Here is a 16,203-nt window from a genome sequence, read left to right as displayed (position 1 = left end):
ATAGAGAAACTGAAGATTTATTTAGAACTCTTACATGTCTGTAAATGTCAGAACACAGCTAAGAATAGCTTCTAACAGCTTTTTAAGCTTATTTTCTTCTAGATTTTTGGTATGAAAACAAAGTTCTATGGGAAAAAAAGTTGCAAGTCAACTTTGGGACAGTACTCACTGTAGAAATTGTGACCCTGCTCTCCACAGATAACAAGTGAATTAATGCTAAGTAATTATGGACTAAAATATTCCAAGAAGCTAATATTTAAGGCTATTTCATTTTTGTGAGAGGGCTTTGTGGAGGAAATGGTGCTGTTCTAATACCTATATGCAGGGTCAGATCTCAATTCTGCTCTGGCCACCCCACCATTCTGGCATTAGAAAGGAAGCAATCCAACTAACTGGCTTCCTGATGATTTTCCTGTAATTCTCCCATTCTGCTTTCTTGAGTTAGGAACATAGCTAGAGAAAAGATGCCAGAATGGCTCTTGGTTCCTTAGGCAGCCATCAGAGTATACTAAACTGCACTGGACAGCAGCAAACTGGGCCCTAAACCATCAAAAAGAAGCTGCAAAGCTCCCATGTTGTCATCCAGACTCAGTAATATGTGAATATCATGGCAATTTCAATAAATACTAAACCTATTTGGTATCATTTTGGGATGTAATCAAAGAGCTTTGATGCTTGCATCTATGGCATAAGGGGAAAAGCTAACAGTGGTGCCTAATAAAGGAAAGTAACATTTTCTCTTTTAATGCTTTTCCTTTTTTCACATCTTATTTATTGCATTGTGGTAGTCATAAAGTTCCCATTCAGGATTGGGGCTGAGTAGTCCAGCCACGAATAGTGTACAATTTAATTCAGGGCTGTCTAATTTCAGTGTGACCAGGGCCATGCCACATGGATCATATAGTTGTTGGGATGAAGTCCCAGGATCCCCCGGCCCCCCCACCTCAGCCACACAGGCAGCAGGCCATCTGCTGGCCTCTCATGGGCCTGCAAGCCACTAGTTGGGTAGCACTAGTCTAATTTTAATACAATATGTAACAACTGTATATAACAACCAATGGAGAAGAAGAAGAGAGGTATGTGGAAATGGGTATGAGCAAGGAGATGAAGTAGTTACCTAGTCTAGTTGCATATACAACTTGACACTTCAGAATTCTTTGGAAGTATTTCATCTTTATACAGTCTCAGCATGGTTTGTTTTGTTGTATTGCTAATAAATTCTAGTTGTAGTGTCCTCTTATTATTTTTCTTTGAAAATGGCGATAGAATGGCTTTTGTCTCAATTATTTTCCTGAGAGAAACTGTGTGGTTTTTCTTATATAAAATACTTTTCAACTGAGCCCTAAGCTATGCCTGATTCATGCAACTTCAGATCTTCCCACGGTTTGCACTTGGGAGGAAAATGTGGAACCTAAGGTGTGAACAAACGTACCTTTTAATTGCATAAAAGAGGAAGTGGGGCAGCTGCTTGGGAACTTGCATTAGCTGTTATGATGTAACTGTTACATCTGCATGATACTGTAGTGATACAAGTTAGCGAAATCACTCTAACTTTGACCCTGAATGAAAAAAGTTGAGACTTGTCATGTTTTTGTTATGCTTGTATCACTATAGAATAATGCAGAAGTAACAGTTCTATATCAGTATTCTTTGATAGTACAATTGTTACCTCTGTCTATGCCTTCCATGTCTAAAGCTTGTAGCAAAGTGTGTTGCTAACTACAGCTTTCATTCTTCAATACTAAATAACAACTAACTTTGCAGCAGTTGCAACTGCCTTATTTAAAAATTGTGGCTATACTCTGAAAAATGACAACCTAAAAAATGGCACTGTAGTATAACATATTATCTTTCAGTGACTACACATGAAATTTGACCAATCTAAAAATAAAGTGTTCTTATTTGCCCTTTAAATTGAGAGTCATTGTCTATTTTTTCTGTCTCTTGCATTGATTCTGCTATCAGAACTTACATTGGTGGCTATTAAAAACTGGACATTCACCAAGCACTGTAGTTGGATTTACCATGCTGTTTAAGGTATCTTCTGTTGTAAATATAGAGGGTACCACAAATACCACAAGTGCAATAAATATAGTGGTGTACTAAATGTCAGTTTTACTGCTATCCACTGTAGTTAAGAATGCTGTTGCTGATGTGTGAGCCAGAAAAGAACCCAGCTCACTGAATTGGTGCGGCAGTCCTACAGAGGTAAAAGGATGTTAAAAACATTGGTACAGATCGTGTTCAGCCCAGTAGATATCCAAGATTTAGCAGATCTCTTCCTCCAAAATATGTGTCTTAATTCACGACATTGATTTGTAGTACTTGCATTCTGGCAACAGACTGCCTTATGTGAGGAATAGCTTACAAGTAACCACTAGAAAATGTGAACTGCTGATGCATAGGAGTGCACATTTAACACCTGTATAATCTCAGGAGCTTCTATCTGAGAGGGAAGAGAAGGCATAGCTTTCTATATTTTATCCAGTACTATACTGTTTGGGACACTTGTTCAGGAAGTTTCGGTGCCTGTAAACATGTGCATTGTAATAACAACATGTTGGAGCAGACTTGATTAGTTGAGCAGACTCAATTAATTAGCATACTCCAGCAGCCTCCGTCTCATGTATCAGTGCCCTGTGCTTCAAAATGGTGGAGGAACTGCTTTAACTAAAAGCTCATTTGATATCCTTAGAGAACTGTGTTCTAGACCCCAGTCAGTCTAAAATAAATTGAAATCACACCTTGCACTTTCTAGGAAAGTACTCTAATGACAAGGCTATGGCCTAAGTTGGACTGTGGGCACCCTACAGCCCTCTGGTTGAAGTTGGTACAATACTGTTTATTAGGGCTGTACAAAGCTTCAGGTGCTGCTGGCTCTTTAACCCTCTCCCTCTGTGGACTTACTGGCTGCTGCAGCAGCCTTAGGGCTTCTGGGGGCTTGGGGCAGAGCTCCCCATGCAGTGTGGGAGCAGGGGGCAGTGGGGATTGTCCCCCACCTGGCAGAAGCTGGTGAGTTGGAGCTTCTTTTTTTTTTAAAGGGCCGGGAGCTAGGGCAGGTGGGGCAGCCATGGGGGCAGGGGCTGGGAGAGTGGGAGGGGGTTGGGGGGATCATGGCAGAGCCCCCCACACAGCACGGGGAAATGGAGGGCAGCGGGGATTGCCCCCCCCGCCCCCATCTGGCAACAGCCAGTGAGTGAAGGCTTTTATTTTATTTTTTTTTAAGAACCGGGAGCTGTGAGAGTGGGCGGGGCAGCCATTGAGAGTGGGAGGGGGTGGAGCCAATTTGGAGATTCAGTCAATTTGGCTGCAGTCAAATCTCTGAATCAGATTTGGCCAAATCAATTCGGGACAGTGATTTGAATCACTGAATCAAATCACTGTCCCCTGAATTGGCTGAATCCGAATCTGAAGCAAATACTAGCTGCTTTGCACAGGCCAATTGTTTATTAATTTTTCATGAAATAGTCCTTGAGGAAATGCATAGAAAGCATTGGGTTCAGGAGCTGGAGCACCAGGTTTCCTTCCTCCAAGGAGACTGTTCTGACCACATAAGTAGTTTTCCTTCTTTCTGGTTCTGTAACTTGTATGCCTTTCCAACCAGTGACCAGCTTCAATAAGAGGAGGAATAATTTTTTTGTGATATAGGTCATGTCTACTCATGCTTTTACGCATACCTAAACTTAATGCACATTTGCCTAATGCACAATTTAGGCTCACATCTGCATGTACATGTATTAAGGCCTTAAGGCATTAACGCGGTTTGTGGACTAACTTGGGACTATACACTTAACGTGTTAAGGTGCTTTAGCTATTTGTACCTAAATTTGGTACCTGCTTTTGCAGGTATAAAATTTAGGCATGAGACCCTAAAATCATCATGTTTAAGGCACATTAATGGCATGCATGTGCAGAAAAATGCCCTTAATACACCTTAAAAATGGCTAATGAGCCTTAATTCCGCACATGTAGATGTGCCCATAGAGATTTAAAACTAAGGTACCTTGAGGAGTGGGGAATAGAATTTCACTTAGTAGTCTGCACACCTAAAAGCTGAGTAAGTACATCTTGGATGTCTTGCAATGTGTGTCTTATACCACATGTTCAATAATCTAGGAGATTTTTTTCATGTTTGTTCTTCTGGTAGAAAAACTTAACTAAAGATGCCTGAACAGACATTTGAAAGCTGAGCCCTTGAAGAGCAGAGAGCATGCAGTGCTGTTGCTGTGTAGCCAGGAGGCTCTCTGCACACATTGTAGCATGCTCTGCAGGTTTCCTCAGTCTGCCTAGAAACAGATGGAAGCAGTGCACAGGGAAGCCCTGACTGGCTGACCCAGATTTCTCAGGGTCAGCCTGTGATTCTCTGCAGCACAATGTGGGAAACATAAAGAGGGCATGTTCTTCTTCCTGCTTGGTTGGAGCAGTTGAGCCCAGCCAGAGTGAGACACTGTCTCCCTGAGGAGGATGACAAAGCACCTGGGGAAGCTAGAGGACTGTGCTCTGGCTTCCTTGCAGACATTCACTTCCCCCAGAAGAAACTCTCCTGGGAGTGATTTAACTCTGGTTGTTCTCAGGTTATTTTTCTCCTGAAGTGGCCATATTTGCTCTGTAAGAAAAATCCTGAACATCTGTACACTTATGGTTTCTGTTGGGAGAGCAGTGAAGAAGAATACGACCTGACTCACTGGTTTTTGCTTTTTCTTTGTTTTTTTCATAAGTGTAAGCAGTGGATTTAGAATGAACACATAGCAATCTCTTAGGTAAGAGGGTAGATTTTTCTACATGGTCATTCTGGTCAAATAAGTCCATCACTGTTACCTATTTACCAGCAAAAGAAAAATGACATGAGATAAACACTTCCCTGAGAGAGGTTTAACTCCCTCTCTGATAATAGGGCATAGAGGTTTGTTTCCAAATTTGGATTTCCTTCCGCCCCTAAACCCCTCCAAATATTAAAGTTAATGTTGTATATAATGCCATATTATTTAATAGTCCATCATTAGAACAACATAATAATGATCATTTGTCAATATTTTAGAATAAAACAGGGATATTTCACTGCAGAGCAAATGAGGTATAAAACGTTCCAGATCATCAGAGGCAATAACTGTACTTTTATTTTTCTAATATGGGAATGAATAGCACACACACAAAACTTCAGCTCTTCTGTGAGTTAAAGGAAAATCATTCTTTGCTTATTGGGTTCATTTTGTAAATTGAGATCAATGAAATTCTTCCAAGAACAGCATGAAATCAATTGTAAAATAACATATAATTCATGGCTTACATTGTAAATTATAGTTTGTTTGACATTAATCGGTGAGGTTTCCATGCAGTGGGATGTATTCCTTGTAACACATCTTCAGATAATGCTTGTGGATCCATTTCTAATGCATCCTAAAGTGATCTGTTTTTCATGTCTGCAACTGCCTCCATTTGATCTTATGCAAATGAGGCAATCAAGTAAATGGAAAACAAGATGTTGTTATCAAAGGGCCTTGACCAACAGTGGCCTTGCAGTTTTAGGGTCTCTTACACTCAGAGTTACATTTATACCTGCATGTATTTGAATTTATTTTTCCATTATGAAACATTCGGAAGTATGGATATGAGGTCATGACAAACCCAATATGGCAAATATTTGTGTCAGTTTTTACTTTAAGTTTGCTACTTTCCAGTTGTAGGCTATTAGATATTCAGCCAATAATTTTTCTCCTGGTTCCTCTGCAGTCTATACTTTTTCATTTTGGGCCTGAAATCCAGTGAAAATGTTTGAATTGACTTCAGTAGGTTTGCTATACACCTCATTCTCTCTTCAGACCACTTCTTTTTCTAGTATTTATTCACTTTCATTTTATTACTTTTACCCATTAAGCAAAATAGTGAAATTTTAGTTGGAGTAATTAGTTTTTCAGACAACATGCCATTAACTTCATTAAGTCAATGAGAAGGAAAAGGTAAAAACTCAGTAAATACCTCCAGTCTGCTCTGACTGCATGTCTTTTCTTTCCACATTGTCTCTGCCTCACTTCTTGTTGAATCCTTTTCTCTTTTAGCACCATTTCTCAATGACTCAGCAGTTCTGTGCCCAGAATTCCTGTTTCCATTCCCTGTTGTACTGTTTTTCCTTGTCCTACTTTTTCACCTTTCTTGACCTCTGTTCTCTTTACTAGTTTCTTTACCTCTTCCATCTAAAAACTCAGATGCTTATAATGGAAGAAACCATCATTGGTTTCATAGGTAGGTAGATGCATCTTTCTTCCCTCAATTCTTAATTATTTCAAAAGCATCTCTGTCTCTCCTCATATTTGGCTGGGCACTTTCAGGGACTTCATCTTTTACTAATCCCCGTTTCAATCAATTTTACATTAATTGCTGCTGCTTGCCTGTTTATCAGCTCAGAGTTTTGTGTACAATAAGTTCTCTCTTTTAAGTTCAACCCAGATGCTTCTATCTGTCCATCTTCCCATATTATACGTTGCTCCCATGATGGCAGTTGCAAGGCACATGGGAATTAGAAAGGTGTGATTTCATGATGATGATCCAGCCAGCACAGTATTTGATGTTGATCTAGCTCGAGCACCTGCTCTGGAATGCAATTTCCTCTCTCACTCATTTAAACAGTGCTTGAACTTAGTAGAATCAACCCCACTATGTTGATTAAACATGTCACAATGTTACATGCATTCTCTTGATACTTTATTTTAGTTATAAAATATATTTTTTTAACTTGTACTTTGCCACTTGCTTCTTGGGAATTGTATCTACTGGGTGAATAATTTCTGGTTTGCAGGATTCAACTTTCATCTCACTTTCACTATTGTAAGTCAGGCACAATGCCAGTGTAGCCAGTAGACGTACGCTACCATAAAGTTTAAGTGAGAGAAAAGAAGGTCTAATTCTATGTCTACAGAATTATTGTTATCCAGATGTAGTTGTTGTAGTTCTTCCCCCCCACCAAATTGTCACTTGATTCTGCATACAAGAATTCAGAAATTTCATGGGATCTTAAAATACACAGAAAGAAAAAGACAACTGTATTTTTTAGACCATATTCTTTACAAAGCTTCAGTTATACACTTTTCTTTAAAGAACTTGCTGATTAAGATATGTTTGTTGACATAAGGAAAATGCATTTGATTAGAATTTCAGCAGATTTCCTATGAAAGTTCTCTTAATAGAACTTTCTTGTCAAAGAACTGCTTCAGTAATTCAGTTTTCTTACAAATGCCAGCTTTGTGAAATTAAAATTCATATAATAATTCATCAACAATTTTTTTCCAGGAGAGCTTTAGAGGCAGCTTATAACAGATACTAATAGGTTTTCTATAAGGCTGGTTTTGACTGAAAACTACACATTTTATAACCCTTCTGAAGTTTATGAAACTGGAGACAAGTATGTGATGAAGAGCACGTGCCAATGTATATATTACCAATGGCAAGAATACTGCTTTCCTTGAATTTGTTCTACATATGGTGAAACATTCTGAGGACGAATCTCATTTATTGATATGCAGCAATGATGCAATGAATCTCACAATTTCCCAGGAAAAAAGAAACCCTGTTATTTGTGTAAACCTTCTGACTAATTGTATGTTTTTAAATCATGTCAAAACTAGTAGACTGCAACTGCAGCAAAAATATATATAATGTAAAACCTAGAGCAGATCTACATTTTTGCTTTGCACTGATGAGAAATACACACATTTAATAGGTGCATTTTGCCATGCAAACATAAAAAAAAAACAAACTAGGGTCTATAATCATAATAATTACTATGATTTGAATGTCCTGACGTTAACAACAACAAATCCAAACAAAAAAGAGACATAGACATTTCCCTTCCCTGCATCCATTTTTTTGGATTCAGCATCCTGAAAAAGCTTAAATAAAAACAAAAATTAATAAAAGCATGGTACTAACTAAATTCCTCTTTCCTTTTTTTCATAGATTTAGCAGCTTTTACACCACACCAGTTTCTGCTCACTGCATGCACGCTTGTTGGCTGTACAAACAGTTCTCAGGTCACCTTGTTTACAGCACAGCTGCCACCAGCTCACGTAAATGCCCCGGTCCTGACTGTTTTGGATTCTAGAACGATATATGTACAGTAAGTACAGTTTTTTTCTTTCCTGACAACACAATCGTGTATCCGTTTATTCAAGAATCCCAGTGAGTTCAATCAGGGAAAGGGTTTGTGACATAAAATTAAATTTATTATGATTAAATGCATAGAAGTGATTAGTTTAGTGGTTGTGTGAACCTTTGATTATCACTTGCCAACTTAATTTCCATTTTGTCTTTGCGCAATCAGGATAACCTACATATGGGTATAGACACAGTGCAAAATTCAGTGCAGGAAATATGTTCTAGAGGTATGACTGTTTTGTAGCTTTTACATTATTTGTATTATTCTAATCATTTGTCTATTAAGTACAAATATTACATTAAAGAAGTCTTTAAAAAAGACTTGCTCCCTTGGACATATACATGAAAGACAGTTTTAATAAGTAGTCTGGTCCTTTTCAGTGCTTTTAAGGGATTCCTTTAAAAATTATATAAATATATGTTCAACATCATAATAAAAAACTCTACACATTTCTATATAACATGAATCATTATTGAATGCAATGGTGTGTTGCTTATATTTCCAGATGGAAGGAACCACTAGAAGTAAATGGCATTCTGGAACGCTACATTTTATATATTGCCAACAGTGAGCACAATTTTACAAATTGGGATGTAATTTATAACAGCACCGAACTTTTTCTGGATTACACTATCTGGCACGTTTTCCCGGGTACTGAATACCTCATAAAGCTGGCTGTAAGTTTTAAAGATATGTAAAGAGGAAGGTGGTAGGAGGATTGGTGAAATGTACTCTGTTTATTGTTAGAATCTCATACACTTAAACATCTCATGTGTCCACTTTATTTAACCTCTTTATTTTTTTTTGTTCTAAAGAAGGTCAAAAACAGGAAACATGCTCAGCATCAATAATTGTTCTTACATCCAATTCAAGGATACACATTTTTTATATGAAAAGGTGTTATCTCAAATAGTTTGGGCAATGATTGCATGAGGAATTATCAGAAGTATTTAAAATATTTAGAAGCACAAGTTCCATTGACTTTTAAGGACACGGTATTTAAAAATGTCCACCTGAACTTTGATATCTGCTCAGTTTCATTCAAAGAGAGTTTGTCCTTTCTATATAAAAACCTGTAAACAAATGAGTGTGTTAGAGTGAAAAATAAATAGTTTAGTATAAAATAGCAGCTAGCTTGGCTTTTTTTGAAGTCTTTTAAAAGACCTTGATGTTTTCATTGTAGCTTTTATTCAGTAGTTTCTTTTTTCTGATGAAATAGAACACTTTAAGTTCAATAGCACAACTCAAAATATCTGAATATAAACATGAGATTGTCCCTATTTGTTTTAAACACACTCCTCATTTTATAGCAATACCTATATAAGGATATTTGCTTTGATAAATGCCATAGAAAAATATTCTGCTCTTGATTATGAATAAATTTACATTTATGTAGACACTGTGTATGCATTCATTTTACTTAACATGCTCTTGAACGTTCTAAATATTATACCACAGAAAAAATAAACTCCCCCACATAACTATAAGGATCTGACTTGAACCCACAAAAACAAGGATTTTCAGGGTAATTAAAGCTAAGCTTCATCTTGGACTGAACTCATTTGTGCCTAGGCACTGAAGCACAAAAATATATAACATGCAGACTGTCAAATTGTCTAATACCTAGATACTGTGAGGTGAATTAAGTAGATTTTAATTTTACTAATTTGACCCTTTTTTTTGCTACTTCTTAAAAACTACATGTGTATTTTAGAAATCCTTGTTTATCATCTTCCCGTTCTCTTTTAAAGTACTCTCTTAGAAGGCCTCCTCTTGGGCTAAGGTATCTTTCTGGTCACAAAATGTGGTTTGAAGCTCATTGGTGATATTACTCTGCTGAGAGGGGGCTGGTGTCACTTGTGAGAGCAATGCAGTCATGTCTATATAAAATTAAATGTTCTTTAATATGCAAGAGATCAGAACAGATGATCTAATGATCACTTTCCACTCCTAACCTTAAGTGCTGTGAATCTACAAATATATCAGTATGCTTCATCCTTTCCAGGTGACAGAGCATGCAGCCTCCCTAATGCACCTGGCCCTGGTATATCTGGATGTGCAGGAGTCAGTTTGGACTTCACACCAAGACTCAGACCTCCACATTGCTGACGATAGAATTGGACAAAATTTTTATTTTGATGAAAACATACAATTTGGGGTTAATGAATGCTATTCACAGATTTCCAAAGCTTTTCACAAATAGTTTTGTTGAAAAAACAAACATGCAAAAATAAAGAAGTTGAAATATTTAGTTTTGAAATGGGATTGTATTTTGAAACATGCCTAAATAAATAATAGAGGACATAAAAGGAAAAGAAATCCTTTGAAAACCTGAATGAAATGTTTCATTTTGGATCAAGCCAAATATTTTGACCAGCTGGAAACACCACTTTTTTGTTTCATTGTTTCTGTAGATAGAAAACTAACACATTGTTTCCTTGGGTCAACTTGAAACATTTTTTTCCTGTGGTTGAGTCAGCAAATTGAAAGACTGTTTATTTCAGTCATCGCTGTCTACTCCCAGTTACTTCCATGGGAATTGAGGATGGCTGCAGACTTTGGAAACTTCGTGCAAGACTGTGGCTATAGATAGCATTTATGACATTATGTGGCATTACCACTATGTCACCAATCCAGCACAACAAATAGTATGAACTGCCTTTAATGTGAGTTTTTCCAGTGTTAAAATGGAAACTAAGTTATAGACAAGTTATTGTTTGCATAAATGACCGACTGAATTTTAATATAGCTAATGGTTCAATGCACATTATTTAGCAATTTCATTTACAAAACCCGGATAAAAACTTCAGAAGTGCCAGAGTCCCATTTTCAAAAGTTACTAAGTGACTTAGGAGCCTAAGGCCTTGGCTACACTGCCTCTATGCTAACTGTAGGACTGTCCATTCACTTCTGCCTAGTAAGTGCCAGATCCAAGAAAGACAAGGTTGTTTGTGTGAATCTGCTATCTTTTATTAGACCAACCTAAATAGTTGGAAAACAATTATTAAGCAAACTTTTGGGTTCAAAAACCCTTCGTCAGACTAAGGAAGTTTCAGCAGTTGGTGTGTGCTCTTCCTGGATGGAATGAAAAGTAAAAAATCCAGAGGCTGGAAAGACATTGGTTTAACCAGCACCTCTGAAGAGGTCCAAGAAACATGCCTAATGGTAGATATGGACATTGGACACATAATCAGGACTGCCCTAAAGCAGCTACAATGTCGCATTTTTAAGATTTGGTATACACTGAGAGGGAGCAGGTGAAAAGGATGTGCTTCATAACTGATCCTGAGTTCAGTTCAGATGTAATCTAAATAAGTCATCATGGTCATTGCAAGTCAATAGGACTTAATCTCCTAAATCAATTCTGAAGATAGGACTCAGGCTCTCAAGTCACTTGGGCACTTCTGAAATTTCTACTCGAACTCTCTTTTTGACAGTACAGATAAAATGTGCTTGAATATTATAGTACAGTAGCATGATACTGTATATCACCAAGCATATTCATGAAAAGTTCTAGAAATACCTAGTCAAAGCAGAATGAAATCATGAGAATTTTCACTTTTTAAACCTGATTGTCCTCTTTTTTATTGATTGTAGTCTCAGAACTGGATTCAGCTGGCAGCACACATGAACTTCTGCACTACAAACATCATATTTCTATGTCCTTTAGGGGAGCATACAGGTGTCTGCAGAGGTTAGATCACATTAAAAATGGCCACCCAATGTAACTTAGTTCACCAAAGTGTGGACCTTACACATAAGTCAATCTTAGTGAAAACTGTACAGAAGTTCCAGGAAGGTTTGATTGGTCTAAATGTGGCCAAACTGATCTAAGTTCACCCTACCTCTGAGGTAGTCTAACTTAGATTGGGTTGGCCATTTTTAGGCTGATCTAACTGTCCTGAACTTCTGTCCTACTCCTTCCCTGGCACTGGGCTATTTTTAGCCCCCTGGCCTCTCTCCCCATTCCCAGATGGACAGCCTCCCTCCCTATGGATCAGCCAGCACCCCCATTCAGCCCACCAAACACCCACATCCCACAATTTGCTCCTGGTGGTGGTTTTATCCATATTTACTGATGTTAGGAGCTGAGGAAATTAGTCCTGGTAGGGGGAAGAGTGGGAGGGTTGAGAAGGTAAATTCACTGGTGGGGAGCAGGGGGCTAAAAATAGCCCCTGGTCCCAGGGGTTGGGGAGAGTTTATACCAAATCTATAATTTTAAAGAATCAATTTTAGAAAAGGGTCTGTTTAGGTATAGTGTGTAAATGGGAGATTTCCACTCGAAATGAGTGGAGAGTAGACCTGTGAGGGACAAAAACCATGTGAAGATTTAGTGGGACAATGCTGCCAGAAGGAAGCTTTTGCTGAAATGGGTTCATGAATCTGAATGTTACTTAAACAAACATTAATCAAATCATTGACCTCTTTTATCAAATCATCAAAATCAAATCAAATCAAAGCATGAATCAAATCATGAGTGCAAACACTGACCTCTTTGAAAACTGGTCAGAGCCAATTAGATCTATATTAAATATTGTTTCCATACCACATCACAGTAAAGACTGTTTTGGGACATTGCACAAAATAATATTGTTTTCTTTTCAATTCTGGTAGTGGGAAAGTTGAACATTGGTCCTTGTTCTGCTGTTGTATTGGGTACAAAATGAACAATGAAGCTAATGCCTTCTTTACGTATGGAATGGGATACACTGTTTGTGTTCCTGCTAGTGTTCCTAGTGCATGGTTTGTAAAGGGAATAAGACAATATGTCACCTCCTCTCTATTTGGAAACAGTGAGAAGGGGGAAACATTCCCTTCACTAGATTCAAGCAGAAATTTACCAGATTGAGAGCAGAATTTGACTCCCTAAATGACAAGAGCTGGCCTTTTGTCTTTCCTTAGGACCAGTCCTTTGAACAGAGTAATTCATATACTTAATCATGTGAATAGTCCCGTTGCCTTCAGTGACATTACTCACAAAAATAAAGGGAGAAATCACACATACATTTTTTGCAAGATTCAGGCTTGATTTGTTGTCATTGATTTTAGCTTTTTTAAAGTAAAAAAATATCTTGTATCCAAATGGGTGTAATGCAATGGATTTTTAGATATTTTTCAGCAAGTTGAGTAGCTAAATATATGTGTGTTTCATTTTGGTTTAGCCAGTAAACACCTAACTAGACTTTTAAGAAACAAACAAAAGCCTTCATTTACTAAAATATAACTGATCCTGTGGTTTTGTTTATTCATGTGAGACTTCTTACCCCGAGCCATTCATTCTAGTACAACTAATTGGACCATTAGTTTGAGGAAGGATTAGAGAGTAAGGCTCACAGTGTGTGCATGTGTGGGTGTACGCGTGCATGCATGCACATGCACGTGTATTTATGTACATACAAAAACTACATCCAGAATGGTGTCTTATGATCAAGCAAAATGAGAAAATCATGTAATGAAGCGGGTCTCCACTGGTAACTAAAATGCAAATGATTCAACCTCCTTGTCCATTAAGATGCACTCAACAATTGTTACATATTGATTTATTATAAATTAATTTCTTCACTTTTTAATTGCATTTGAATACTACTAGTCAGTGCATTTACATAAAATACAGGAATGTCCTGATGGCATTTTTTCCCTTCTGGTAATTCACTGAAAGATTTTTAATTGCAGCAGTAGCCAGTCATATTTTCGCTGCTCGAAGGATCTGAGTATACATTAGAGCATTACAAGAAGAGTTGTGGTACCATAAATGTACACTGTACACTGTAATTTTCTTTAGCTATTGCTGCAAAAGCAATGGGATGTTTATGAAAAGCATGTACTGCACTGTAAGAAGCACTAACTTTATTAAATTCAGAAGTGTAAAATTACAAATCTTAAAAAATAATTTCTTGCTTTACTATTGTGTCGTCATTTCAGGATATATTTGTTTACTGTGTTTGATATTTTAAGGCTTGCACTGGAGGTGGATGTACAATAAGTGAAGCCAAAAGAGCCCTAACAGATGAGAGTACACCAGAAGGTGTTCCTGCTCCAAAAGCCCAGTCATATTCATTTGATTCCTTTAACATCTCATGGAGTAAGCCTGAGTATCCGAATGGTAAGTGAACTCTTTTAGCCTCAAGTTAAAAAGATGATTAGTAAAGGTAAATTAATATTCTAAATGGCAGCTTATATGTGGTGCTTAATTTTTAATGATCATTTTAGCACATAAAATACCTGCGATAGTATCATTGTCTATAGCTAGGAGATTGTGATTTTCAGCCTAGCACACAATTTCAGTGGCTCAAAAGTGCTCCCTTTTGATAGTTCTTGTGTATTGCATGTTATTGTTTAAGGTTTTACAGGATAACTGAGCTGAGGAAATGAACATAGAGAATGGTCGTCTAGAATTTGCACTGTAACTTCTGAAAAAACATTTTTGACATTAATGTTTTTAAATGCTGGATTTATTTCTTAATCTATTTATTCATTTCTTATAGTATTATTTTTCTTAAAATAATTTCATTCCATAGAACTTGCTCAAGAAATAGTGTACACCTGCACTTTTTTGTAAGTTTATAATATCCTTATTAGAATTAGGAAGTTTTTCTATATGTACGGTGCATATCCATATTTTACACAAATTGAATAATTTTAATCACATCAAAAGATATAATATGGACTTGTTTTCCTGGTTTCAAAGCATTATATGTATCATATTCCGATCACACAACAAATGACTGCCCAGAAATCATTGGCACTGTCTGCAAATGTTTATTTTTTGTTTAAATATGTCCTCTATAATAAAAATATAGGATGAATGCATATCAAATGTTAGAAAGCATGAATTTCCACTAATTTAATTTTCCCATTTGCAAGTTTGTCCCTGCTTTTTTGGCTTTGACAAAGCATGTGTGCTATCCAGATGGTTCAATTTCAAACATTTTGAAAAAAATTCTAGGGAATTTATAAATTTTTAAAGGATCCATTTTTTATTATCCTGTATTATCACATTTTAGGGGAGGAAATGCTAACATACCGTTGACATCATTTAGGGGACCATTGCTTTTAATTCATCTTTATATTATGATGGTAAAGATGATGATATATGTACATCTGATTCTGTAAGATTTGTTGTGGACTTCCTTTACCCAGTTTCCAGTAATAGGTTGCATACTTATTGCATGTTATCTGTTTATTTCGTACAAAATAGAATAAAATAATATAAGCCACTTCTGTGTCTAAGAGGCCATAGGCCCATAGTTTTTTTTTTCCAATAACATGGTGGCTCTTAGTGAGTTAAGTACTTATAATAATTTCAGTCAGATATCCAAACCTGCTGTCATTTTTGCAATTTGGTAATTTCTAACAAAGTTTGCAGAAGTTTTAGTTTGCATAGATGATGAGAGCAGACTCTGAATCTATAATAATAATAGGCTTGTTCTATGTGTCCAGAGCACTCTGATTGGTTGCATCACAATGCTTACTGAAACAACCAATCATAGTGCTCCAGACAGCCAGAATAAGCATGTTATTATTATAGATCCTGAGGCATTTCAAACAGATATGCAGGCAAGACAAAGCTAGAATTAAACACCCACAACCCCCCTAGCTATGGAGCCGGCAGGCTCTGTCAAAGGGAAGGGAAAAAAAAGCAGTGAGGAGCCCAATCCTTTTGGGGGTTTTTCTTGGAACCTGCCCACCTTCCCTGTGGCCAGGGGGTGAGCTGCTGGCTGGCTCTGAGCTATTGGGGCCCCCAGTGTGGCCCTCTGTGGTGAGAGCACCCCTCAGGACTGCCTGGACAGGGTGCCAGTGGGTGGCTGCTGCTCAGGGAGTGCTGCCACCATGGAGGGAAGCACCAGGGGGTCCTGTGCAGCTCAGGGGCTACGTGACCCACTGGCCGCTCACTTCACAGCTGCGGGAGATGCAGGCAGGCTCTGGGAGAAAAAAAAGAAAGATAAGGCCCTTTGCCACGTTTTAATTTTTTTTTTCCTCGGCAGAGCCTGCCAGCATAAGCTGCTGCTGGGTTGCACAGCCCCTGAGCTGGGGGGGGGGGGGGGGGGGGGGGG

The 16,203-nt window shown here is 37.7% G+C and overlaps 1 protein-coding gene across 1 annotated transcript in view; it reads left to right on the top strand.

Annotated features, from left to right (window-relative positions):
* USH2A (usherin) overlaps positions 1–16,203 on the top strand; it is a 756,200-nt gene that overhangs the window by 368,352 nt on the left and 371,645 nt on the right. Inside the window, exons 32-34 of the mRNA XM_019516454.1 lie at positions 7,951–8,110; positions 8,655–8,826; positions 14,105–14,252. Of these exons, the coding sequence (XP_019371999.1) occupies positions 7,951–8,110; positions 8,655–8,826; positions 14,105–14,252 (480 nt within the window). The remainder of the gene's footprint in view (positions 1–7,950; positions 8,111–8,654; positions 8,827–14,104; positions 14,253–16,203) is intronic.

The sequence above is a fragment of the Gavialis gangeticus genome, unplaced genomic scaffold, assembly GCF_001723915.1.
Source record: "Gavialis gangeticus isolate Ggan-Ray unplaced genomic scaffold, GavGan_comp1, whole genome shotgun sequence".
NCBI classification, from domain to species: domain Eukaryota; kingdom Metazoa; phylum Chordata; order Crocodylia; family Gavialidae; genus Gavialis; species Gavialis gangeticus.
This window is presented reverse-complemented; position numbering and strand designations above follow the sequence as displayed.